This window comes from Leptosomus discolor, chromosome 7, assembly GCF_034619465.1.
Source record: "Leptosomus discolor isolate bLepDis1 chromosome 7, bLepDis1.hap2, whole genome shotgun sequence".
NCBI classification, from domain to species: Eukaryota; Metazoa; Chordata; class Aves; order Leptosomiformes; family Leptosomidae; genus Leptosomus; species Leptosomus discolor.
In genome coordinates, this window is record NC_141397.1 from 8,252,314 (window position 1) to 8,278,819 (window position 26,506).

Genomic DNA, 26,506 nt, shown 5'->3' on the forward strand with positions numbered 1-26,506 from the left:
CAAAAAAGGTATTGAAAGTAAACGTTTTCTCTCTTTTCCCCTAAATATTATGTCTTTGTTTTCTCTTCAAGGATGATACATGGCCTGGTAATAAATGTTACCTATCAAATCTTACATTGAGCCTCCAACCACAAAGCAAACAGGGGAAAGAGGAATATAGTTCTCATTTCACTACACAACTTTTGATTTCAAAGGTTTGGTTACATTTGCAGATGTGCCAGTTCAGTAGGAACATAGAGGAAACGAAAAACAACAACAACAAAAACAAACTGCATTTTCTATGTGAAAACTCCAGTACGTACAAGGAGGAAAGATGGCCAAATATTTCATACTCAGGATTTTTAATTACTTCCCATAGGCATAAATGTAACCTTTTACATATACAGTCATTTGGTAATAATTCTCATGAGCGGTTTTTAAAAAAATTTATACACCAAAATATTTTTGATGTTACTGAAGGAAGTACAGTGCAGGAAGGATAAAGATGTTTTTTCCCTGCAAATTGCAAAAAGGAGAGCGTGTTTGGTAGCTGTTGGTTTGAGAGACGTAAGAGATACCTTGTGCATTCCCTCACAAAAATATACTTCTCATCTGAATACTTTATCAATCTTGTGGTGTTTTCTGTATTTTTGAAGCAAGAGAAATACCAATCATTGTTTACACTGTGTACACTTTAGGCCAGCCCTTTGTAGCAAAATACTAAGCTGAAGGTATTTTATACTTTCAGTTTACATAAAAAGCTTTGAGATTAAAGAAAACAATTTTACACTGTGGTTATAAATTTCAAGTTTCTTAAAGCTTTTGTAGACTTGTAACAGAGTCTTTAAATTTTAGTTGGGTTTTGTACATTATTTTGTATATTTTATTTAAAGTACTCTTAACTGATGTATCTGGATTTAAAACATCAGAATCAATTAGATGTTACATTTAATACAGATGAACATTAGGTAGTATTAACTGTTAATTTTATTATATAGGAAATGAAACGTCAAATATATATTTTATCATTATGCTTCACAATCAGTGCTATAAATTTCTTTATGCAAAGAAGAACTTTCCTAATGTTAATACCATGTTTCCTAGAACTTAACAATTTTTGTAAACCGAAGTTATAAGCATTCTGCACAACCATTTCATATATAATTTTTTCCTGCATACTTAACGTATGCAGATAGGACACTGAAGTCATTTTTAATCTGCAATGAATCCCTATTATAGATGTATCAAAATCTAAATCTGGTTGGCTTCATAGCATCTCAAGTACATTAACTTGTGTTAGCAGGTGCACATTTTACCGCTGGAATTAGAAACATTTTGACAGTCTGTTCTGCATACCATTCTGAATCCACTTTTCTGTCTTAAAAGGATCGTAAATTTCCGTGTCCTTTATTTGACTCAGTGGGATATAGCTGTTGTAAGTAATAGGGCACAGATGTGCAGTAGTATCTTGTTTAATGGCATTTCACTGTTCATTCCCTTTGCCACCGTTAAAAATTTTGCTTTATTGTAATAATCAGTGCAAAGTGTATTTACCATGGTAGAACTCCAGTGTTAGAATAGTTTTTTTCTTACAATATACTTTCTTTGGTTAGGTTCGTGTATGTGTTGCCGATTACATTAGAAATTGGTGTTAAGTCATTATTTATCACATTCTTTCACGAGAGCAGTAATAAAAGTGTGTAATCTAGGAGAAAAAGTTAATTTGTCAAAGTTAAGTAAGCATGATGTTTAGGTCCTATTTTTCAATTTTATAAGTGTTTTATTGCAACAATATTTGTATTTAAGTCTTCATTTTAATGCCTTGTGGTGTTTTTTTATGCATGTCACTGAATTGTCATCCCGCAAGAATTGATGTGCAGCATAGGGTATTAAATCTACATAATGATTTTGAAACAGAAAAAAAATAGTTGATGGTAAAAATGTAAATGTTTTGCAAAAATTCCTTATAAAAAAGTTTTGTAGTAATATTTCACTTGTAAATTTTTCTAAAAAAAAATGGAAAAGGAAAAAAATGAGAGTAACATTTCCCCACATCTAGAATTTAGAAATTAATTCTGCCAGCAAAGCCTGTAAGGCATTAATTTGACACTTTTACAATGCTGATTTGTATAATTTTTGGTGGGTTTGGAACTAAAATAATGTACAAGTTGTTGCCTGCAATAACATTTTGCAAGTAACCTATTAAAATTCCCTTGAGTTTAAAAGGTTTCTTCATTTAATTACTTACAATATAAAGCAGCAATAAATTATGTTTGAGTGATAATCTCTTCATCAAGAAGAACACTAGAAAGCAAATGCTTCTCAATGGGGAAAGGTTGGCAGCAGCTTCTGGATTTGTGTAATTAAGACCTGTACTTGCTGGTCAGCGTTTCCCAACTGGCAGACTCCCAGCAGGGAATTAAACCAGCAGATTCTAGCTCAGCACGAATTCTGTGGGGTTTGCGCAGCTCTTGCGAGCGGGAGTTACGGTTATTTCTGAACGTACCAAAGGGGAAACTTCCCTAAGGTAAGGAGTATGTAAGTACGCACACATACAAATAAATAATTATTTAAAAAAAAAAAAAAATCGGTTTGAGAGAGAGATAAATAATAGAAGTGTCATGATTGTATTGCAGGCAGGGAATGACTAGAACAAATAGAGGTGGAAACCTGAAAGTACTGACTTCAACTCAGAAAATATGTCGAGCTTTTCATAGTGAAATGTAAACAGGCTCCTGCATTGGCTATACTAAAATAACTTTGATGGTATACTAAATTGCTAATTATAATGGTATAATAATATTTTTTTTTAATACTGAAAGAATTTTTATGGTAAGCCTTACCATACTGTCACAGTAAACAAGTAGTAGTATTTCACAAAGGAAGAAATAAATATAGAATCACAGAATCATTTAGGCTGGAAACGAGCCTTAAGATCATCAAGACCAACTGTAAACCTACACTGCCAAGTCCCTAAGCACCATGTCTACACGCAAGAAGACCACTTTTTGTTCCATCTTCCAAAAGAAGATTGAATTTAAAAAATTGTGGCTTTGACCCTTGTACTCCAAGACAGAATCATCTTTCCTCTTTCCTAATTGAGACCTAAAATCAATTCTCTTTATTGTACGTTTGATAAAATACCTGTTTAAAGTCTCATTAACCTCTACTTGAATGCAATGATTCTAATGTCAGATGAACTTATTAACTGAAGTCAAACGATGTCATAATTCAGAGGAACTCCATCTGACCAACTTACAGGTCTTTATTGGCCAATTCTTTAGTATTGTGGCACTGGCATTTTTATTGTAAATATATACCTGGGGTTTTGAAGCAATTTCTAGATTATTGATGAGAGTAGTCCTCTGCTTACACAGCCATTGTACAGTATCAGAAAATGTAACAAAATCTCACATGAGGACATGAAGGATGAATATGCATGTTGCATTTTACACTTTTAGTCCTTTAAATGTGATCATTCTGCTCTGTGAAACATAAAGTGTAATACCGAATTGAGTCATTTTTTCTGCAACTCTAGATTCAGTACTATTGCTATAATTTTCTGAAATTACATTTTATATTTATTTCAGTAGCTTAATTTCATGTCCAGCTAGATACCAAATACTTGGGTGGTCTTTTCTATATGTAAGATTCATATTGAACTTCCTGCTATCTCCTTCGCTTCCTTGTGCTTTCCATGCCCCTGCTTCCCGTTCCTTTCCCTTTCCCCAAAGCTACTTGCATCATTTCCCTGGATCCTGAGACTTGTCGGTGCACATGGAAATACTGTGGGGACCAACAGCCAGCATACACTATCTGCTCACTAGAGTAACTTTTGTAGGGAGAGGACAGCAAGATACCTTTCCGAGCAGAACTTCACTCTAAAAATGGCTAGACGTTACTACCGGCAGCTAGACGTGATGTAATCACCTGGTGAGAGTGTCACTAAAGGCACTTGCCTCAACTAAAGTAGACAGTAACCGCAGTGAGTGGGTGAGTGGGGGGTTTGTCTCCATGTCCCCATCCCATAACACAAGTCATTCACCGTTAACGGAAATGTTGGAAGGTCTCTCATCTTGCCATGGAATCGTCTGTCCTCCAGAAGCATTTGGGACAGGAGATCTATAGCTTGCAAAGGATTTTTAACAGGCGCTGATATTTGGGAATTGTTCAAGTGAAATGTTTCTTCAAATCATTCCACTAGCACTGCTGCTGAGGTGTTTTTCCATCTAGTTTTAGTTTGTGGGGTGGTTTTGGTTTTTTTAGCAGAGATCGAAAATTACCTAATTCTAAATTGCCAGATAAGGAACATAGGCATTTGACTTCCATGAGCAGCAGCGTGCAATGTAAGATTCATAATATGTAGATTCCAAGGTTTACCCATCATTTACACTTTTATGTATGGAAAATGCCTAGCCTTGAACCATTTAATGATTTCTTATAAGAACGGCTTTTAGCACAGTTTTTTCATTTAAAAAGACCCCCAAAAAACAAAACCAAACCAACAAAAATTATGTCAACCTTTAGTTTCCCGTGGGAAGAAACTCTCTGTTCTAAAATGAAGTGCATTGGAGACCATAAATACACAGAGGTTCCTTTGCCAGCAATACATTTTACAGCATTTCTAGAATTTTTCACTTTCTCTGTCGCATCTGTCCCCCATACTGTACCCTAGCCTAGGTTTCCATTAAGACCTCTCTTACTGCATTCTCAAATGCTATAGCTTTTCATTTTAATCATCACAGAATTATAGATTGGTATCATCTCCTGCTTCTTGCTAAAACCATTGCAGAAACACATAGAGTGGACAAAAGAAGTCCTCTGTCTCTGATATTTATATTGGAAAACTCTTTTGGAAAGTATTTGAGTTGAATGAGGTCTCTGTTCCATCCCCACACATTATGGAAACATAGTCTGGGGTGGAGTTTAAAATGGAGTATAAATTTGCAGGGCAGGGGGTGTTTCTCAAAAAATGTTTGTACTGCTCGTCTGAAATTCTGTTCATTTTTAAGCTGTTTTAAGTTCAATGCATAGCTTTGTGTCACTTGTATATATTTTAAAGGAAAGTCTTGGGACAAATTTTGGAAGGAACCCAATCTCAAACACTTTTTGGTGTTGACACATTTGTCAAAGTTTTGGAAGATTTTTAAAACAACCAAAACCAAGCATTAAGAGAAGCACGCTCTCCCTAGACCTAGACACATCTAGATTGTTAAAAGATGTAATTGAATTAAGGAGGTATTGATTTACATTCACAGCTCAATTTACTAACTTAAAACTACTGCTGATAGGTAAGGGGGGTGTCTGCTAAGTGATGCATATGCATCTTTCAGGAGTTACCTGAAGGGTGTTTGAGTTTGTCCATCCACAAGAGTATAACCCACTGTCCTCTTTGGAACTCCTTTTAGTCAGTTCTGCTTCAGTCTTACAAACACACATCCTCTGCTTACAGTGCTAAAAATCTAAGGAACTATTACATAAAATTACACAGGTAGGTGGACCAAAGCCAAGAAAGAGAAAGCCAAACCACGTGAATTAATATTTTCTAGGCACATATTTTACTTTTACACTGTTATATTTTTTACTTAGGCATGCCAGATTTTCATCACCTTCTTCTGTCAGTTCCTAACGGGAAACTTCCATAACCAGACGTGGAAGAAGTGTTTATTTAAAGGAAAAAAGGTACCTAGAGCATAAACAGGACTCTGGTTGGTGTATCTTTTCTTCCTAAAGTCTTGGTTTGTTATTGACGGCTGTCATTGAAGCTTACTGCTGCTAGCAAAGGGAAAAGTAGTCAAAATAATTGAAGGAGGCAAGAATTACTTGAGAGTGGGATGAGAGGGATCATAAAATATCTAATTAGCAGGAAAAAAGAGTGATATAAAAGAGCACATTACAAAGCAGGAAACTAAAGTACAGGAACAAACCTGAACAGGATCTAAAATGATAATAGAGGAGTAGGAAAAGTGGTAGTTCCCATTTCGAGCCAGAAGGAGGTGGAGAATATGTAGGCTTGTCCCTTTGGAAATACACATCCCTTTATGCTTTTGACTTTTGAAGCAACACTGGTCACGCACATGATGCAGGCAGCTTTGTATCTTGATGAACAGCAGAAGTTGCTGAGTACTCAGTAGACTCACTACTAAAAGCTCTTTAAACGTGGAAATCCTTGTTAGTATTTATTTTCCTAAACTGCTGGATTTGCAGGCACTGTGGAATACGTTAGAAGCAGAGTCCCCTGGGAGCTGTGCATGGACATAGTAAATGTCAGTCATCCTGGATCTGTTAGCATCTGTTGACATAAAGACAAGCAATCAATTTTTACAGGCTGTCATAAAATAGAAAGATTTTTCTACTTAAACAGAAAAAAAATCCATTTCCCTCAGCTTTTTCCCCCTCCTCTTTTATAGCAGCGCGAAACTATGCAGAAATCAAGTCGGTAACCTTGATGGAGCAAAAATACTCTGTTTTAAACTGTAAGAACTTAGGAGCGTAAGACATGAAATAGCAATACATTTAAGCTCTGTCTCTTAAATACGGGCAGAACTGATTTCAGTGCCTTCCAACATCAACTTACTGAAAAAGTTCAAATGATGTACTTCAGAAGTATTATGGTCAATAAGGCTTTCGCATTAAACACAATCCACACTTCTACATGAACGTTTCTAAATTTCACTTCTGTTGAACTAAATGCCTGAAGCCTCTTCTGAAACTAATACTGAAACCTTTGGGTAGCCTTCCCTTTTTACATTTTAAGCTTTCAAAACTAGCTTTCTGTTGTGGATCACCCAGAAACCACTCTGATTGATTGCTATTTTTTGTTGCTATTTAGCCAGGAATAATGAGTGATTGCACCTTTGTTCTTCCTCTTGTTATGACTATTCAATAGCCTCTATCTTCTGGTTGTTTTACCACAGTAGTCTGTTACCACACTGTCAGAATAAAATTTCTTAGTCTTTTAAGAACTGTTATCTAATTAATTGGCAGTAGCCAGCTAATCACCCAGGAGCATGCATTTGAAGAGTAGAGAGCTGGAGAGCAATGGAGTATGTAACAAGCCAATATGGAAAGAGGCGTTACCTGCAAAAATGCTACATTTAATCCCGTCTCTATTCAATCTCTTCCATTCTGTCAAGTTCTGCATGTGGCCTGCAGGAAAAAAAAAAAATCATTATCCTCGGTCTCGGGAGGATGTCTGGCAAATACACAGGAACACATGCAGTGAAAAAAGTTGACTGAGACAAATAATCATTGCAACCAACCCCTGCCAGTTGGACAGCAATGACATGCTGAGGAAAATCAAAAGTGAAATTTATTGGGGAAAAAATTATAACAAATGTGTCACAGGTCCAAAGAAGGAATTTTGGGGGATTACCTTTTTGTCATATTGAAGAAGTGAAAATTAATGCTATCACAATAATCTGTATGAATCGCTTCATTTAAGTGACTTCATGGAATGTCCCCTGTAATCCCTCAGCTCAACTAGCTAGCCAAAGCTTTCCTCAAAGACTCTACAAAGAGGAGTTTATAATAAGGATCAGAAAATGACTTTTTGAAGGTGGCAATCCTTTTCATTTCAGAGAACAAAAGCTTCTATTCAACTGCTTCACTGAGATCTTAGGGATGGATATCCATTTAAGTTACATCTAGTCAACTCTCACCTTATGTCCCTCAAGATTTAAGATTATGATTTCAAATTACTGTTGATTTTGTCTGTTAATCACCTGTTAATTGTCCTTCTGACTGGCCAACTAAGAGATTCCAGTATCCACTCTACATATCTTGTTGAATGTGTCTATTCATTGTGCTACAGCTGCAGCAGGCAACTACAAAATTTGTGTAGAAACTTTCAACCAAACTTGCTGGATTGCACAGCTAGAAGACCTTCTGCTTTGCTGAGTGTCTGAGACAAGGTTTACAGAAACAAAAAAATTATCAGAAAAGGGTAAGGCAAATAAAACTTGAGGACAATTTATATCAGTCACCGAGGTTACAGAAGTCATCAGTAAGATACTTAGGGTCAATCTTTAGGATTTTTAGTCCGTTTAAGTTCGTAGACTGCTCTGGATGTGACCCATGAGGCAGGTTGGTTTGTCTGCAGGGAAGTCTTGCAAAACTCCTGCACTCATACCAGGACAGCTATTTTCTCTGCCGCTCTGTTACCCTGGGAAAGAGAAGTAGATCAAGCCTAGCAGTGAGGAGCTATATTGCACAGATCGATGGCTCCAAAGAGCAAGAGAAGTTGAAAGAAAAGAGTTCTCCTGCTGTTTCCTTGAGAGAGGTAGAAAGTGCTCTAAAAGTTGGTTATGTGCTAAATGTCGACCAATTGAAGCATGAAAAGCAAACGGATGGCACTGGCAAGAGAGCCAAATTCCAAGCCCTAGCAACAGTGCTGGACTCCAGCTGGCCCTTGCAGAGGGGGAAGCAATCCCTTTTTCCAAGAATATAAGGACAAAGGTGCTCACAGAAAAGAAACTCAGGGAAGAAATGTGATGTCCCCTGTGCTACAGAAGAATGAGAGAAGAATTCTTCAAGGAGCACGACAGTTTCTTGCACACAGTGAGAAGGCAAGCCAGCTCCAAAGGTCTTGTGGGCAGCAGCCTGGCATGCGGTGGATTGCTGTCGCTATTTGTGCTCAACTTTTGAGAGAGCTGTCCATGCGGCCGAGCCGGGCTCTAGGGTATGTTGATAGCAGAGCTCAACTCATAGTCAACGTTCTGTTTCTTCTCGATGCCATCTGTTTTTCTTGAGAAAAAAAAATGTGTTGATGTAGCATTTGTAAACATGGTTTAGTGGGCATGGTGGTATTAGGTCAACGGTTGGACTTGATGAACTTGAGGTCTGTTCCAAACTAATGATTCTGTGATCACAGAGGTCATCTAGATGCCCATGCCAGGAGCATGCACATATGTTATAAGGGTGTTGTTGCATTAGTCACATGGGGGAAACCAACTTTTTCTGAGATGAGTGGCCTTCTACAGAGGTGCTCTAGAGTTTGGCTGACCAGCAAGTTGGTTGACTTCCATGGACTGACAGAGGAATGAACAGCCTGTAAGTGCCAAACTGAAGAAACCTCAGAGAGAAACCCAGAGGAAACTGGTTTTCTTTGCAGTTGACAATGGATGTTTTTCTCAAACATCTACAGATTTTCTCGCTTTCACTGGGCTGAAAACATACCTTCTGCAAATATCTGTACTTTGTTTGTGCTTAATCAGATACAATTAGTCAGCTCCAGCAGCTGTGAAGTTGGGAAGGCAAATACTAGCGACCTGTTTCTTCTGCAAGAACCAAACCAAGGAGCAGTTTTAAGTCGCAATAGGAAATATTTATTATGCACCGCATGTAACTTCAGAAAGCAGCTGTCCTTACATCGCTGCCTAAGAGGCAGTTACTTTTCTTATGACTAAGAGCTGCCCAAATAAAAACCACGACAGCCACAACGCTCCCTTCCGAACCCTGTCCCTGTGTGTCCCCGCACCCGCAGGACGGTGTCCCGGAGCGGGGCCCGAGTGGGAACCGGGCATTCGTGCTCTGTGTGATTTCTGACAGCTTCCACCTGACGGGCTGTCCCGGCACCCCCGGGCCACGCTGGGGAGCAAGCGGGGGCAGACAGCAAACGGTTAATTTCTGGCAGTTTTGGGTGCGAAGGGGGATGCTGAGACAGGGACCCGTATTTCACACATTCCCGGCGGCGCGGGGGATGATGATGATGATGTCTAAGTGTTGCTCCACGAGGCCCCGCTGCCTGCGCCCTCCTCCCCCGCTCCCTCCCGCGGGGGCTCCGCCGCCCGCCCTCGGGGCTCCCCCCCCCCCCCGCGCTCCGCGCCCGCCCTCGGCGGCGCAGGTGGCGGCAGCAGCGTGCGGGAGACCGCGGAGCGCCATCCCCAGGGAGACCGGGAGGCGGTGAGCGGTAAGGATTGGGGCGGGGGACGGGGGCTGTGGGCGCCGGTGTGTGTGTGTGGGGGGGGAATAAACCGCTGCGGCGGAGGCAGCGGAGCAGCGGCCGGTGCCCTCACGGCGGCTCCGCGACGCCGTCCCGGGCGCGGAAGGTGAGCGGGGGCGGGCGGCGGAGCGCCTGTGGGCCGCGGCGGAGCCCCCCTGGACCGCGGCGGAGCCCCCCTGGACCGCGGCGGAGCCCCCGTCCTTGTGCCGTGGCGGAGAACCCCCCCCCCGGCGCCGGGAGGCAGCGGGCGGGCAGCGCTGGCGGCCGCCGCGGGTGCCTCCTGCCGGCCCGCGGGGGGTCGCGGCGGGCTCCTGGTGGGCTTTTTCCGGGGGATTTAGAAGGTTTTTGTTGTTGTCCCGCCTCGGGGCGAATAGTGGGAGAAAGCAGCGAGTTTGTGGTGGTGTGTTGTGTTTTTTTTTTTTTTTTTTTTTTAATTCCGAGGGTTGTGTTATTTTGGAGGTCAGAAGAGCGTCGCGACCAGCAGCGAAGAGTGAGAATGTCGTCGCCTCAATGAAATTTAGTTTCAGCCTGAAAGAAAAAAAGTTGTTGGTTGGTTTGTGTGTTTGTTTGTTTGGAGGGGATGAGGGAGGGACGAAACCTGAGGCTGATTCCAAACTCTTGGTTTGACCAGGAGGCTCAAAAATTGCCTGTTCTTGTAACTCTTCTGCGCTGTGTCCCTTCTTCAGTAAGCTGAATACATCTTAAGAATAGTTTACGTGTGACAGAAATGCTGATGCTTTACAGTGGCAGCCTTCCTCCCGCCCTCTCCTTCCTTTTCCTCCCTTGAATGTGTGTGCTTTTGAAAATGTTCTGTGCCATTTACTTTGACAAAGGTCCTTGATTGCTCTGCTGTACTGGCTCTGTGTTGAGAACTAGAAATACGAGAACTGTGTAAAGCTTTGAGGCAAATGAGTTGTTTTTGTGAATGTAGTGTCCGACGGGAAAAATCTGTGAAAACTTCAGTTGTGCGTAACACAGCTCCCCTTCTCCCCCCTCTCCTCCTAATGGACTTAGGCTTGTGCTGTGGCCAGGGATCTTGCTGTTTCTTACCTCTAGTTGCTGATTTATGCCAGGAGCATGCTGACCTCTGAGGGGATTATTCCTCTGCTGAGGAGCTGTCTCAGTCCCTCTTGGCCCTCTGCCTGATGCCATTCAGTGGGCTGCAGCCTAACCGTAAGGTTCAAGATACATGAGCTTGTTGGCGTGACGAGGGCACCGATCTCTTGTCGGCACAGTCCCAGGCTGCACCCAGTTCAGCCTCTACTCAGTAACGGCTTTTAACGTTTTCAGGTAGGTTAAAGTAATTTGCTTCAATGAAAATTCAGATTCTGTATTTCTAAGCAAGCAGTGAAATTCACAGTAACTTGCTGCCAAATCATGAAATACAGAGCCCTGGCAAACAAGATTTTGAAGAGTTAGTTTGTTTTTGGACATGAATATAGAATTTACGGTGAGATTATGCTGTTGGAAGTATTCTTTTGGTTCTCACTAACTTAAGAAGGCGTCATGTACAGAGTTGAACAGGTCTGTGGCAGTCTTATCTCATGTCCTAAAATGCAACCTCGCTGATATCTGGAAGTGTGACCCTGGTTCTGTACCTGTTAGCTAGAAAGCAGGCTCTCTGGAAGATGAGAATATACAGCTTTTTGGCAAAGCAAGGTATAGATGACTCAGTGCAATTATCTATGTTGAAATATGGCACCCATGAAAGGTGGTGTGGAGTATCCAGAGGTGTTTTTCAAAATTGATTTGCATGGTCATATTTCCAAGCCCAGAGGCATGGAAAGGGTCAATGCACATCCATAGGGAAGCTGGAAAAGCAGGTTTAGGAGGAAGACCAAGGTATATGTGTATGTTCGCGTAGTATAGGTGTTCTGGAAAACACTTTGGATTTGCAACTTGCCTGTTTACATACCATGTTTTCTCCATTCAATCCCAACGAAATGCATTGAGATTTTGACTTTTATGATGCATCGGTTGTTGGAGAGCTCTGATGGGTGGCTGAGGCTCTCCTCATCTTATTTATGCTGTCTAAACGGTAGTGCGGCAGTGACATTGCCCAAGCGGTAACCTGCATCTTGCTTGCTTCAGGTGCTGTGTGAGGTAGAGCAGAAAGCTGTCAGTGCTATGAGAACGACCACAGAATGCCTTGGGGACCTGTCTCAAATGTCGCTCCAGCATACAGTAGCTTTCATAGTAGAGGTACTGTCCTGGTTTGGCTGGGACGGAACCCCAGCCCAGCCATGCCAGGCAGGCCGTCAGCAGTTGGAGTCAGCCAGGGCAGCTGACCTGAGTGAGCTACAGGGGTGGCCCATCCATAACGTCATGGTTATTATAAAGGGGAAGGTCTGCTGAGGGGAGAGAGCTCCGATGGGGTTTCTCCTGTTATTCCTCTGGTTTCTTCCAAGGACTGCTCTCTGGTCAGTTGCGATGACTGGATATTTGTTTGGCTCAGTATAACTCTCTGTCTCTGTTGATATTGGTGGTGTTTCCTTAAATCTGTTTCACTTCCACCCATGGGTCTGCTTTCCTTTTTCCTGCTTCCCCTCTCTGGCTGGTGAGGGGTTGTTGGGTGATACAACAACTGTTATAGCTTAGCTCCGGTACAGGCTAAATGTAGACAAGTATTTATAGCCAAATACTTGTAATGAAGCAGCAATAACAAGGATGAGGTTTTTAACTGGCACCAGAGACAACAGATGCAAAATAACTCTTAGAACTCTCTATAAACTCATCAGAGATGGCTTCTTGCTGGAGGCTTACTTCTGTGTAGCATGTTGCTCTTGCCTTTTTTTTGTGGCTTTTTGTATAATGGATGGGACTGCTGTCAGCTGAATTGTTTACAGTCTGAAATACATACTCTTTCCTGTGCTCAGGTCTCTAGAACCATCCTTGATGCAGTGATCGGTGGGGTGCTTCTTGTCCAGTGGCTGTCATTGTGAAAGATGAGGGATGAATCGTGTCCCCCGTGGGCAGTGACAACTAACCGCCCCTCCTTTGGGAGTGATGACATGGTGAAGCTACCACAGCAGCAGTTAGGCACATGGGGAATCATTGCCTCAGAGCAGCTCTCTGCTGACTAGATGATGTAAAAGCAGTTTATGAAGTCACGTGATTAAAGGCTTTTGCAGCTCATAAAGGAGAAAAGCTCATAAAGAGGTAATAAGAAACAGAGCAAGGTTTAGTTTTTCACCAGTATTCCCAAAACTGTGCTGCTTCTGAAATGTAAGTCAGAAGAGATTCATGTACAAGGTTCTAAAACTTCTTATAAAAATTATTAGGATTGAGCTATGGAAAAAAAGTACTTACATCAGATTTTCTTGAAGAATAAGGTATAAGTGTTTAAATTCATACATGTGCAATTTCTTTTAGTGTACCTGTCTTAAAGTTACTTAGAAACCTTTTTGCTTTATTAACAATCATAGAATCATTCAGGTTCAGACCTTTGAGATCATCGAGTCTAACCATCAACCCTACGACTACTAAATGACCTTTAAACGTCCTCTTAAGGGATGGTGTCTCAACCACCTCCCTGGGCAGCCTATTCCAATGCCTGGCAACCCTTTCAGTAAAAAAACTTTTCCTAATGTCTAGCCTAAACCCACCCTGGTACAGCTTGAGTCTGTTCCCTCTTGTTCTATCCTTAATTACTTGTGAGAAGAGACCAGCACCTACCTCTCTACAATGTCCTCTCAGGTAGTTGTGGAGAGCAATGCTGTGTAGTAGACACTCAGAATTAGGGCTGGATACAAAATGTTCGTAGTTTGCTTGTTTTTTGTCATGTAAAAGTTCTGAGAATAATATGAAATGCTTCATTTTTAAGTGCAGCTGGGTCTGTGTGAATATTTTAAAGAAAAAGTAGAAAGACTGTAATCCAGCTCAGACTCCAACTTTGCAATAAAAAGTCCCTTAAAATTGTAATTGAAGCTCTGTTTTAAATTGATGGTGGATCTGCGCTTGGTACAGAAACGTCATGGATGTGAAAGTGTTGTACTGCTCTTTCCAGGTCATGAGTCGTGCCCGTGGTCCTGACCCTGATTATCTGTGACTCTTTCCCAAAATTTTGAGAAGCATTGGTTCATCAAAATAACGTTTTAAAATGGAAATACTGTAGTTCTGACTAAATTTTTGTAATTACTGATCCAGGATCTAATTTTGGATTGAGGAAGAGACCTGCCTGTAGTTGGGATTCAGGAAATCCAAATTTCTGACCAAGACAGCCAAATAGGTTTCACAGAACAGTTTTAGTTGTTACTCCTTCATTTCTATTAAAAAAAAAATGATGTTTTAAGAAGGGAATAAATGTGTCCACTTATGTCACAATATTACAGAGACTGTGTATAAATACTGATGGCAATGTCAAAAAGAGTAGTTTTCATTTTTCTGTCTTTTAGTACTTTGTTAGCAGCATTTGGATTCAGGCTGGTCATTATCTCCGTGGTTTGATCTTGAGAGACAGCGGTTATGAATAGGGGCAGGGATAGAACCTCAGCTCTCCTGCCGAGAAGGAAATCTCTCCCTGATTGAAGCCCATGATAAAACTCCTGTCAGCTTCAAAGGAGAAGGATTTCGAGCACAGCAACCTGAATGCGTCTGAAATCCACTGTTGGGCAGTCTGGAAAGGTCAAGGTTTTTTTAAAAAATTAGTAAGGAAAAGAAAAAGAGTGACAGCAAATCGTGACTAGCATAAAGAAAAGAGGAAGTTGACAGCTAAATTCAGTTTGTTGCTAAATCTGTGTTTATTGAGGAAGCTGATTTTTGTGAAAGCTAATGTAAGCATTCAGCTGGCTTAGGTATTTCTGCTTGAAATGAGAATGGGATTATTTCCTCTTTGGTTTGAGCTTATGGAAACAAGTATTTATGATTTGGTTATCACAAACAGTATCTGTAGCACTATTGTGTCTGTTTACTGAGCTAGCATATTCTGTAGAGAGAAGCCAAAATTTATCAGCAGTAGCACATGCTAAAGTTTTAACTTAAATATCTTGTAACTAGCAGACTCCATGTGTTGCTCATCTGTATTATTAAAAAAAAAATAAATAAAGGCTTCAGGAAAAAGTGCTTTAAAGTATTTAAAAACCTTTTGAAAAGGAGAGATTAGAGATCAAAGTTTAGAGATACTAATATGAATTTAGTGCTTGCTCATTATATACACAAGAAGTTTCATTTATAGCCTTGATAGTTAAATCTAGTCTCTAAACTCTAGACTTCAGCATTCAACAACAGAAAAATACCCCACCAAAATGTCAGTTTTGCTCCTCTTTTCCATACTGGAGCGAACCCAAAGCCTATCAGATTTATGAAGTTTGGGAACTTTATTATGTTAAGGGAGCATAACTTCCTTTATAAAGCCACAAATGAACTCATTAAATTAATGTCTGCCTTATGGGTGTCTAGGGAGCATCCAAGCTGAGTAAGGCATGGCCTCCTTATGGATGAGATGGGGGCTGGCCCAAGTGACAGACCTCAGGAAGGCTTTTCAGAGGGGAGGATGGGCTGCCGTGGGAGCAGAGCTCTGGTGCTCGGCGCAGCCTTGGGTGGAGCGTGCGCTTCAGGGTGCTGGAGAAACCCCCTGTGACTCCATCAGGGCCTAATGAATTAGGTCTTGGGAGGGGGTGATGGTTAAAACAGATAAACAGAAGCACTGTGCTGCTCATCCTAGCTTCTATAGCTCGTGTTTTTGCCCACTTGCTTATGCAGCACAGTTGAGCAGTAATTGCAATGCAACAGGTGTGCTGAGGCTGCTCCTGTGCTGTCCATGTCTTCACTGTCAAAACCAGCAAAGCTGAACCCTAAAAGTGAACCTCAACTTTGTAACTACTTGTGCAAGAGCAGACTTGCATCACTATCTTCCTTATTGCTTCCCTTTTGGTTATTTTTCAGTTTCTTCTTTGCAGATCACTCCGGCACAGAAAGGAGTAAGTGGCAGCGGGTATGGGGGTAGCAGCACATCTTTAGCTGCACCAGGCCCCAAAACTGAGTTGGTAGCACAGGTCCATCTCTGTGAGTTCTGTAACTCAAAGGTTACTTGTTGATTTTGACATTTGGCAATAAACTACTTTGAGCCTTACAAGGACCTGAAGTGGCTGAAGTCTGTACGCTGAAGAAGACATCCCTCCAAGAAGCTTGCTTGGGGTGCTGGTGTGAAGTTTTAATTGTCTGTCTATGGCTTGGACCTGATTCAGCGAAATACTTTGGTTTGAGCATGTGCTTAATTCCGAGTGTCATGACAAATAGTAAGATACTTCAAGTTCCTAAATGCTTTCCTGAGCAGAACTCTGTACTGACAGAGTTTAAGAAACAATGTGGAAAGAAGTTAGGAAAGCTTTACGTAGTGAAGGAAGATGAAGGGTTTAAAAATAAATGTGTGAACTGGAGCAAAACTCATAATCAGTGTAATGCCTTTGCACCATTGAAAAAATATCTTCCCGGAGGATATCACAGTGCCTATTTCTAGGAAATAATTTTGAATGTGAGTTTATAGCCTGCAAGTACACTGGCTTTAAATAGTGTATATTAGTAGCTATTAAACCATGGAAAGGAGCGTTTGTGCTACTAGTAGGATTTGTTTTTCCTGTTAGGAAAATACTGGTTATAGGAGATATGGAACTATGCTTGCTCCCTTCTCCCCCCACTCCCCATCTGCTTTTATTTTCTGAGGGAAGGAGGAGAGAGATAGTAAAAGTGGTGTCTTCTGCGTTTCTGAAGCTGCTCAGTATTGATTTTCATCTGGCTGGGAAGTAATGCTGTCCCCAAACATAATTTGCATCCACAGTACAATTTGACTGAGACTGAAGTATGTATTTATGTTGACAGAAAAAGAAAATATAAAGCTGATTTTTATTCAAATAGTCACGAGTTTGGGAAGTGTCGCTTGGGTTAGCTTGGTCTTCCCAGATTTAAAGTAGTTTGCGTTATGTCACAGATAGCCCAGTTACTGTTATTACTGACTTGTAATGTCACTTCTGGTTTGCCTCCAAGTCTTAGTGCCTGATTTTCAGTTTAGGCCTGACTGTACAGAGATGATGGATAATCACTTGTTGGATAACTGAAGATTTATAATCCTGTCAATAATAAATGATTGAAGGTCCTGGTCAGGGTCAGCTGCTTGCTATATGTCATGGCAGTGGAGTGGGTGTGCCAGGCAGGATAGTGTAACTCTGGAGAGGGAGAATGTAAACTTCAGTGTTCCATTAATATTTTATTAAAATGTTTTGCTGTGTATTATTGGTTCCTCTTTTTGTAAATGCTGGCAAAGTATAATAAAAATCTATAAAAGAAATTATTTTATTACATATGTTAACTATCAGCATTCATTCAAATGCCACATTACCATGTAACTAACTTATTAGACAATTAAACAGTAAAATGCAGATTTTTCACATCTGGAATAATTGCAAGGAACTGCCCAAAGGATCTGCTGCCAACAATTTCTGGGAGGGTGTTTGACCATGGTTTTGATTAGTGAATACGTCCGCAAGTGTGATCTGTGTCTTCATAAACAGTACGTTTAGCTCTGTCTTCAGGGTTTTCTCTATGATTTTCCTCTTACTAGAACTAAATTCCAAATCTCACTGTTCATCCTTAAATATAAAGGGGAGTGGAGGGGGGAAGAGCTCTGGACTACCACAGCACAGTACTTACTTTGAAATTCAGGGGCTTTTTTTGTATTTTGCAGACAAGATCCTAATTCCAGGGCAGTCCTACATGCCATCGAACCCATGGTTGTTAGGTGGTCACATCAGATTCGTGACACTCTGAACAGGGATTCTGCATGGCCTTCATCCAGACCCCCAACCTGAGCTGAACTCCTGGAAAGCAAGAAAAGAATCTTTTATATATAAATAAGCAAGTGAGTGATTTCAGGTATTATTGTAAACATCAGGGGGAACTTTCTTTTGGTTTGCCTTTCCTCACACACTCTGAAAAAGAGATACCAAAATGATTTTTGGTTGGTTTATTTTTGCAGATAGCTTGTAGTGGTTCCCCCCAAGTAATCGGACTTTGCATAAGTTGCCAGAGAAAAACAGGGGCAAATATTAGAGGGCAATGAAAGTTAGTGCTGAAGGGCTGTGTAGCTGTAAGGGATTCTGTTGTTCTTTTCCATCTTTTTTTTTTTTTTTTTTTTAATTCCTGTGACATTTTTCCCACTCTGGAGAAAATGAGGTTGAGAACAAAGTTTTATATCTGGGAAATTATTGCCAAATTTGGCTGTGGAGCTGATAGTATGGCTTAATGATAGTAATCACAGCTTGTTATGAGTGAAACAGCTCTTTTTAATTGGAAAAGATACACAAGGCTATTTACTTTTCAACTGTGAAATGGTGTGGGAGCTGTGTTTAATCCTCTTTCTTCCGTGCTTGTATTAACGATGTTGTGGTGCCAGGTAAGTGAACATTAAGAAGAGCCCAGTTTGTTCCCCACTAAAAGCTTTTGGGGCTTTTCCATGGATTTCGGCTGCCATGGATCAGCCTTTATCTGCTAGTAGACTTGAGACGTATTTATTCACTGAGTGCACCTGTAAGTTGCTTGAGTGCCCCCTTCTACTCTTTCTAGTCTTTCGACAGGCAGCCGTGATCTTTAATTGCTTGCTTTCTCCTTTGTTAAATTACAGCTTCAGGGTCCTGTTGTTCAAAAAATGATTAAGATCTTAAAAGCCCAAGAAAGTGGCTATTACCCTGCTTCTCAGGACATTTTCAAGGTAGTAGAAGATGGTAAGGGTAGAGTGAATGAGATGTATATTTTGTCTGGGTTTATATGTGTGTGTTACTGAATAATCTATAATTTGTCTTGACATAACAGCCTAAGTCATGATGGTGTTATCGGGGCTGCAGGGGCAAATACATATTAAGTCAAGTTCCTTTGTGTGCTGAGCTGGCTTGTTACTTGTTTGTTGTTGTTTTTTTTTTTTTTTTCTTTAAACTATGTGGATACTTTTCCTGTCATAAAAATAGGTGAGAGATGCAGCAGTAGCAAAATCAATTAGTATGTGCAGGTTTTCAGCATTGTTTTTGATTCTTTAGCTGCAGTAAATCTGTAGCTAGATAAATTCTACTGCTAAAAGAAATTTAAAAAGGCAGTTAGCAATAAAGAAATATCTAGCTCATATTTCTACTATTTTGTGTATAAAATTAAATTTTAATGGAATGTAGAAAATTGCCAGCTTCTATAATGTTACTCAGTTTAGGAGGTACTGACTGTGCAAATGGCTTACACTCACAAGTATTGTCTTGTCTATTTTACTCAAGGGTGAAGATCCCTGTTAAAGTTTTGAAATAAAACCTTAAAGTACTCACAGGTTTACTTCTTGATTTTTTTCTTTTTAATCCCAGTGTTAAAATTTTCTTTTTTCTTGATGGAGGCAATAATTTCGTATATAGTGGGTTGAAATATATTTAAACAGTTGTTCTGTTGATGTATGACTAGAAGAAAGAATTGAAACTTCTATAGCTCATCAGGTGCTTTTTGTAGCAAGTAGTCTACAGTGACAGAGTGCAAAAAATTTTCAGGCCTCTGCTGAACTTTTGAGGCCAGAGATGCATGGAGTACCTACCAGGCAATGGGAAGACCTTGTTCGCCAGGACCTTGCCACCTGTAGAGGCTGGCATTGCTCTGCAACTTTCATTTTAATAAATGACTTTGTCTGCATTGAACAGAGACCAAACCAAAGCGCTTGTATGAATCTGTCATCCCATGCCAGCAGCAGCCCTGTTGTGCCTTCTGCTGACGGGCGAAACAGCACAAGCTTCTACAGTCGATGAAAAGAAATAACACTGAGCCCAGGGGTCTGCAGCCCTCCAGGAGTCTGCTTGGGGAACCCGCGGCTGGTTGGCTCCTAAAGAGAATGGGTGTTGCACGCTTCTAAACAGCCAAGAAACCAGTTATTTTCATCGCTTTGGGGCATAAAACAATTAACTTCATTCAAGTGAAATCAGAGACCATAGAAATTAGTTTGGCACGGATTACAAAGGAGGTTAAAGTGGGTTCAGTGTTACTCCTCTGAGAAAGAGTTATGTTTAATTTTCATAGCAGCATTTTGTATCATGATAATAGATCTTGTTTATACGTGAAAGTATGTCATTAGCAGTGCTTGCTCTTTTTTATCTAGGCCTTTTTAAACTTAATCTGATAAAATTGAAATGGAGTTAAATTTGTATGTTCTATGGGACAATTCGTTTCCGCTTGTGTTTTAATCCTATAAGCGACTCAACCAGGATAAAGCCTTGCTGGAATTACCTGTAGCTCCTCCACACTTTTTTCATATTCATTATTTAAGATGGCACAGATTTTAACTTCTCATCCTGCCAGACTGGAAGGGAGAAGGTCAAATGAGGCAAAAAACATCTTAAACATCAGGTTTCTTGCTGTTTTTTGTAGAGACATACTGTTAATTAAGTTTTATTCATTTGATCTAGGAGATTTTCATTAACATGTTGGAATTTCAAAAGCTGAAAAAGCTCTTACTGAGGAGTTTTAGTGAATAAAATGAATTTCAGTATATGAAATAAATTTGGATAAAATGAAACAAAATCCACCACCAACATTGCCCAGAATTAAAGAAAAACAGTTAATTATTGACATACAATATACAGAATTGACAGTCAGTTCTGTAAGCTTTTTTCTTAAGTGTTAGGATGTAGTTTATGTACAGTTCTGATATAAATAATAAATTGGTTGTTTCTACTTGAAAGATAGAGAAGGTGTCTTAAATGTATGAAATCATATAGTGATGTGTCCAGGTTTGGCTGGACAGAACCCCAGCCCAGCCATGCCAGGCAGGCCGGTAGCAGTTTGAGTCAGCCAGGGCAGCTGACCTGAGTGAGCTACAGGGGTGGCCCATCCATCATGTCATGGTCATTATAGAGGGGAAGGTTTGGTGAGGGGAGAGAGCTCCTGTGGGGTTCCTGCTGGGGTTCCTCCTGCTCCTCCTCTGGCTTCTCCTGAGGACTGCTCTCTGGTTGACTGTGATAGCTGGCTCAGTGTAACTCTGTACACCTCTGGTGGTATTCGTGGTAGTTCATTAAATCTGTTTTCACTTCAACCCATGGGTCTGTTCTCCTTTTCCTGATTTCCTTCCCATGCTGGTAAGGGACTGTTGGGTGATAGAGCAACTGTTACAGTTTAGCCCTAGGTACAAGCTAAATGTAGGCACAATGTCTTGCGATACTTGCTAAAATAATTCCTAGCCCTGTTCTCACTAGCAGTTTTATGTATATGTGATAAACCAGAAAGAATGTTTATTACTCTTCTTTTCATAGATGCTTTTTTTGGTCACTTTCAAGATTTTGGTGTTAATTCATAGCTTTAAGTATCTGTAAATGCAGAAAATGGTGTTTTCTGGAGGATTTAATCCACTTTTAACATAAATTGAAATAAAGACATACCCTATTGTGTTACGCAGTTGGCTTTGCTGCCTGCTGGCTAGAGCTGCCCGCCCTTGGAGTGGGCTCTAGTCCCAGCGCACAGGATGCTCTCTGCGTTTGCATGGGGAGGAGAACAGAGGCACCCGTGAGTACCGCAGTGTGGGGCTGCTCCTCTGACTGCTGCTGCTCTGGCTGGCAGGATGGCAGCCAAATCCTCTGTCTTCTCCTACCTTTTTACCCCGTGCCTTTGTGGAGCCAGGGCACTCTTTTATGGGGAGGTGTTGATTAAATTCCTCTAGAGGTGAGGAGGCCAGTGAAGCCAGGTCTGCCCCCTCGCAGGCGTGTGCCCCAGCCGGGGGAGATAAGGCAGCCCCAGCTGCAGATTGGCTGGGTGCCCTGTGATGACTCTTTTCTTGGCCATCTTGGTCCAAATGGTTGCCATCACAAGTGGGATTCAATCACCCCAAATAAGCTGCATTAAAAAAACCCCTTTCTCTAATCTGTTTGCTGACTGATCTTCATTTAAATTATTCTTCCCTATTGACTTTTTTTTTTTATACTTACATCCACCCATTCCTCCCCCTAAATCCTCAGGCCAGCTGATTCTCCTAGCTGTGTCCCTGCCATTTCCCGTAACACCTGGGTACCCACAAGCCCTACTGGGTTTGCACAGAGGCAGACAATGAGGAGGTGGGCTCAGCGTCCCTGGGGTGTAAGCTTTCCTGGCCTTTGGGAGCTTGGGCCTCCTGCATGGTATTTTTGGCAGTGCATTAAGGAGAGGGAGTGCTGTGTGTGCAAGGAACACCTATTTTGAGTAAGGTGTTATTTTAACAGGCAAGTTTTCTGAAATGGACCCGGATCTTAGTTGTTGTTATTAAAATTATATTATTAATAATGTAATTATTAGGAGAATAGGAAAGTTTACTGTTCTGTTAGATGTGGTAGGAAATATATTCTGTGTGTATGCACGCTGATTTTTCTTGCAAATATGTGGCTTAATCTGGGTAATTAAAACCCAGAGGAATGGTCGTAAACCAGATTTGAACTAAATGAATGGCACGTGTTTAAGTCATGCAGAAGCCTTGCAAAGTTGTTAATGTCTTTGGGGTGAAATCCTGGTACTGCTTTAAAATCCACAGCAAAGCTTCCCATGTCTGAAGGTCAGGACTCACTGCACTTCTAAATTTCATCGCCTCTGATAAAATCCCTTACAATTCACACTAAATTCCTTCTAATCCCTGCACAAAGCTATAAAGCTGCCTTAGAAAGAAGAAGTGAGCGGCAGCAGAGACCTACTGCTGCTTTTTCCTTTTTTTTTTTTTTTTTTTCCTTCTGAGGCTGCAGGATGCTCTGAAGCACCCTTGTCTGCATGACATGTGGTTTCAAGACATCCCTTCTCAGGTCTGTATGCAGTTTGCCTGTTTTGCCTTTACTTCTGCGCAGGATTCCTCGCATACGCAGTATATACATTTAAATGGTGGCGAGGTGCTTAAATAACAGTTTGAAGCTGCTAGGTGAAGTATAGCAGTTACCATATTTGGCCAGATGTAGATTGTAAAATGGCTTAAGCTGATCCGTTTTTGAGGCAGCGAGTCCTTTCTTAGTGACTGGGCTGACTTAGGACAAAGGCAACCTTTATAGCATGCTCCTTAACAATCATTCTGCATTGTAAGTTTGTTGACTTTCCAGCTTATTGCCAAGTAAAGCATAGTCAATGAGTATTAGTTTTCAAGTTTGAGCCGCTCTTACTCATGTGTACAGGCTTAGTGTTGACAGAAGAAGTACAAGTGGAATACCAAGCACCGATTACTGTGCTGCTTTTGCTGTCATTGCTGAAATATTTTTTTCCAGGTCCTTCAGAAATTATTTGCCTTTGGGTTTGACATTACTACTCAGGAGCTTTATCAAATAATAGCTGTCATCTTATTGCTAATTTGTTTGTCAGAAGCTTCAAGGTTCATGCTATTCAGTGCATAATACATGAATAGTGTCTGCATATTTCCAAGAACAAGTTTTATGTGCTGCTGGATCGGCAGTGTGTTTGCTTAATATGTGGATGGAATTGTCTGAAGTCCAGAATAGAGCTATGGTCTGGTTTGTGGCGTGGCTGGGGGGTCTGACCCTGAAGAGGACCAAAGGATGCTTAGCTTCCAGGGCACAAATGTGGGCTTCCCAGACTGATTGCCTTAAACAGATTCTCGATGTGTTAAATGGGCGTATTTTTAAATACATGTCACAGAACTAAATCTGAATTTCTTTATTGGTTATGGAGAAGTGCTTGTCGTTCAGCCTGTCATGTGTTTTGGGTGAATATGTGAGAGTTTGTGCAGTGTGTTTAAAAAGAAAGCCAAACAAAAAAAATGTTAGTTGAGGGGGAGGGGGTTAGAAAGGAAGAAGACTGTTAAACAAACAAGTTAATTTGATATACCGTCCCAAAGATGCTGGATTTTATATAAATGTCCACCTTGGCTACTGGTGCTTCTATTTATTTACTTATATATTTTTCAAGTGGCTTGCAACAGAAAAGAGATGCAGCTAAGCTGTAGAGAAAAAAAAGAGTATTTTCTCAGGTGATCAGTGTTTAACGTATTTAACAAAGGAGCAAGTGTAGCTTTCTGTGTACATGATACTGTTTGTGTTGCTAACAGGACAAAGGTGCTGGAGCTCTCCCATTAGGGCCAGCATGAAGTTACATTAATATGGACCTGTATTTTCTGCTCTGGTATTATTTTCCTGAAAGTCTTCATCTGTGAACATGGTTAATTACCTTGAGTATTAAGAAAGTACAGCTGTGCTGCAGAAAAAGACTGTTCTGTTGGCTAATACATGTGGTAGCCGTGGATACTTAAGGTAATCTAATTAAATGTAACAATGAGTCAGAGTCAAAAGATCCTGTTTACTTAATGAGTTGACTTCAAGTATTTGAGTAGCTGAAGTTTGATGTTCGTAATGTCCTACTTAATGATAATATGCAGAGATAATTTGGGCTTGTAAAAATTTGTTGAGAAGTTCTTTGTTTAATGGGAAGGTTAACAGGATGAAACAGCATAAAAGTAAGGAATAATATTACCTGGCATAGGTGGCTATCCCTCTTATCAAGCTTCCTAAAAAAATACCGTAATTATTTGCTTTCCTTGGGTATCTATATTACTAGTACACACACATGTTGATCTTGCAGTGGTACATGTGTGTAGATCTTATGCTGTTACTTAAAAACAATCTGTATTGCTAAGCAAGTGCTTCAGTTGTTAACTCAGTGTCTGGAAAAAAACCCACAAACAAAATAACAACAACAAAACCACCAAAAACCCCAAACCAAAAGCATCACTGTTAGATAGCATTGATCACTGCTCATCAGCTAAAATCGTACTGAAAAACCTGAAATACAAAAATCTTAGAAGTTTGGGCAGTGACAGAGGTGAGCTATGTGTTTAGCACAACCATATGCTGCCTTGTTAGCTTTTCTTCCCAGGGGAAAGACATGCATTTTATAAGTTTAATTTTTTTTAACGTTACAGGAGTTTGAAGGTGATTGTACTAAATTTAAAGCCCAAACCCTGGATCTTGACAGACATCTTGCCTCTGTTCTTTGTGTAGGATTTCATGACTGTTAAGGGTTAGAATCCATGCTCAAGGTTAGTACCCATACCCATGAAACTGTTCCTCATTTATTGTTAGATAAACAGGTTTGTGCACTGCTTAAATTAGACTTTTTTTATCTAGGCAAGCTATTTGTGGATTGAACGCCTTGGAATACTGACTAACATGTATCTCAGCTGCAGAATCAAACTGAGTTCTTTGATTCTAATCTCACTTTAATGATGTTCTGAATACAGGTGCTTTCCAGAAGTTAACCCGTAGCTAAGACCAGATCTAAAATGTAGTTCAAAGAAGCTGAGAGATTCCCCACTCACATTCTGTATTTGCATTTGACTGCACGAGGCACAGAGAATCTCATGGATGGGAGATGTTTCCTTGGCTTTCCATCCAGTGTAGCATATAGTTAGCCTGGGTAGCTGGAGCGTGTTTCTGCAGCAGTATGTATTCTTATTAATTAAAATGTAAGATGAGGAACAACTGATTAGTGTGATCTGCATGATATGGTCTCTTGCCCAAGTGAATTTGTACATCCATGTTGTGCACGCGTACAGTTCAAGTTTTGTGATATATTGTGGAAACTTCCTGTTTCTGCATTGAAGTGTACTCGATAGTACTCTCAGAACTGCATTTTAAGAGCTGTAAGAGATTTGCTTGAGGATTTTTTGGATGAGTCTAACAGAACTAGGAATTTCGCTGCTTTAGGACAACACTAACATATCCCACCTATTATTGTTCTGTGGTGACAACGCTTTCAAAGATACTTATGTGGGACCTAGACATCCAAGTTATTTGAAAATTGTGCCCTGTCTCCTTCCTTTCCTGACCCTTCAGTAAACATGCTTTTAGGTGGCAGCACAAAGGATGGAAAGCTCCTATAGGAGAATCAGACCCATCTGAATTAACTTTTTGAGTAACAACCATTCCAACTAGTCACCACTGACATAGCTACTAAGATACAATGGGGGCATATCCTCCTTTTTTTTTCCCAGAATTTTATTGTTCCCAGCATTCTCGCTTCTTGTTTTATGCATCTTTTCCCCTATGGTTTAATTTGGTAAGGCTATGGCTAGTTTAAAAATGGCCAGCATGCATAGAACTTCATCTAAAAATGAATAATGGGGGAAACTAAAACTTTTCGCCATAATTTGGTTGTGAATTGCTATCATTAAACAAAGAAAACTGATTAGGTGTGGTGGTTTTTTTTCCTTGTAGAGTCTTAGAAAGTCCAGAGGCTGCTTTTATTTCTCAGAAATACATGGGAATTCCTTGACCTGTGTGAAGATCAGACCTACTGTGAATGGAAAATTCAGGTGGGTGAAATTTGTCAGTTTAATTTAGACAAACCTCTGATTAATTGTAATCCCAAAAATGGCCTCCTGAGTGAGAATTTTGATCCTAAGGAATGTACGTATTACTGTGATTAAACCTATATCTGATCTTTTTCCTTTGCTTCTTAAAATGACAGTAATATTCTAGGGTATGAGTAAATCTTAAAATCTTAAATCTTACTTATTTTGTTGTCTTTGTTTTCCAGTTGGGAAGTCTAGTTGCCCTATACCTGCAGGGGGACAGGACAGTTCTTACTTCAAACAGTAAAGCAGCTTATTACAGTAATAAATGG

At 40.4% G+C, this 26,506-nt stretch overlaps 1 protein-coding gene across 1 annotated transcript in view; it reads left to right on the top strand.

Annotated features, from left to right (window-relative positions):
• Window positions 1–18,293: 18,293 nt before the first annotated feature.
• DNAH11 (dynein axonemal heavy chain 11) overlaps window positions 18,294–26,506 on the top strand; it is a 110,521-nt gene continuing 102,308 nt past the window's right edge. The window contains 3 exon segments of the mRNA XM_086468173.1: window positions 18,294–18,308; window positions 18,537–18,636; window positions 21,324–21,430. Coding sequence (XP_086324299.1) covers window positions 18,294–18,308; window positions 18,537–18,636; window positions 21,324–21,430 — 222 coding nt within the window.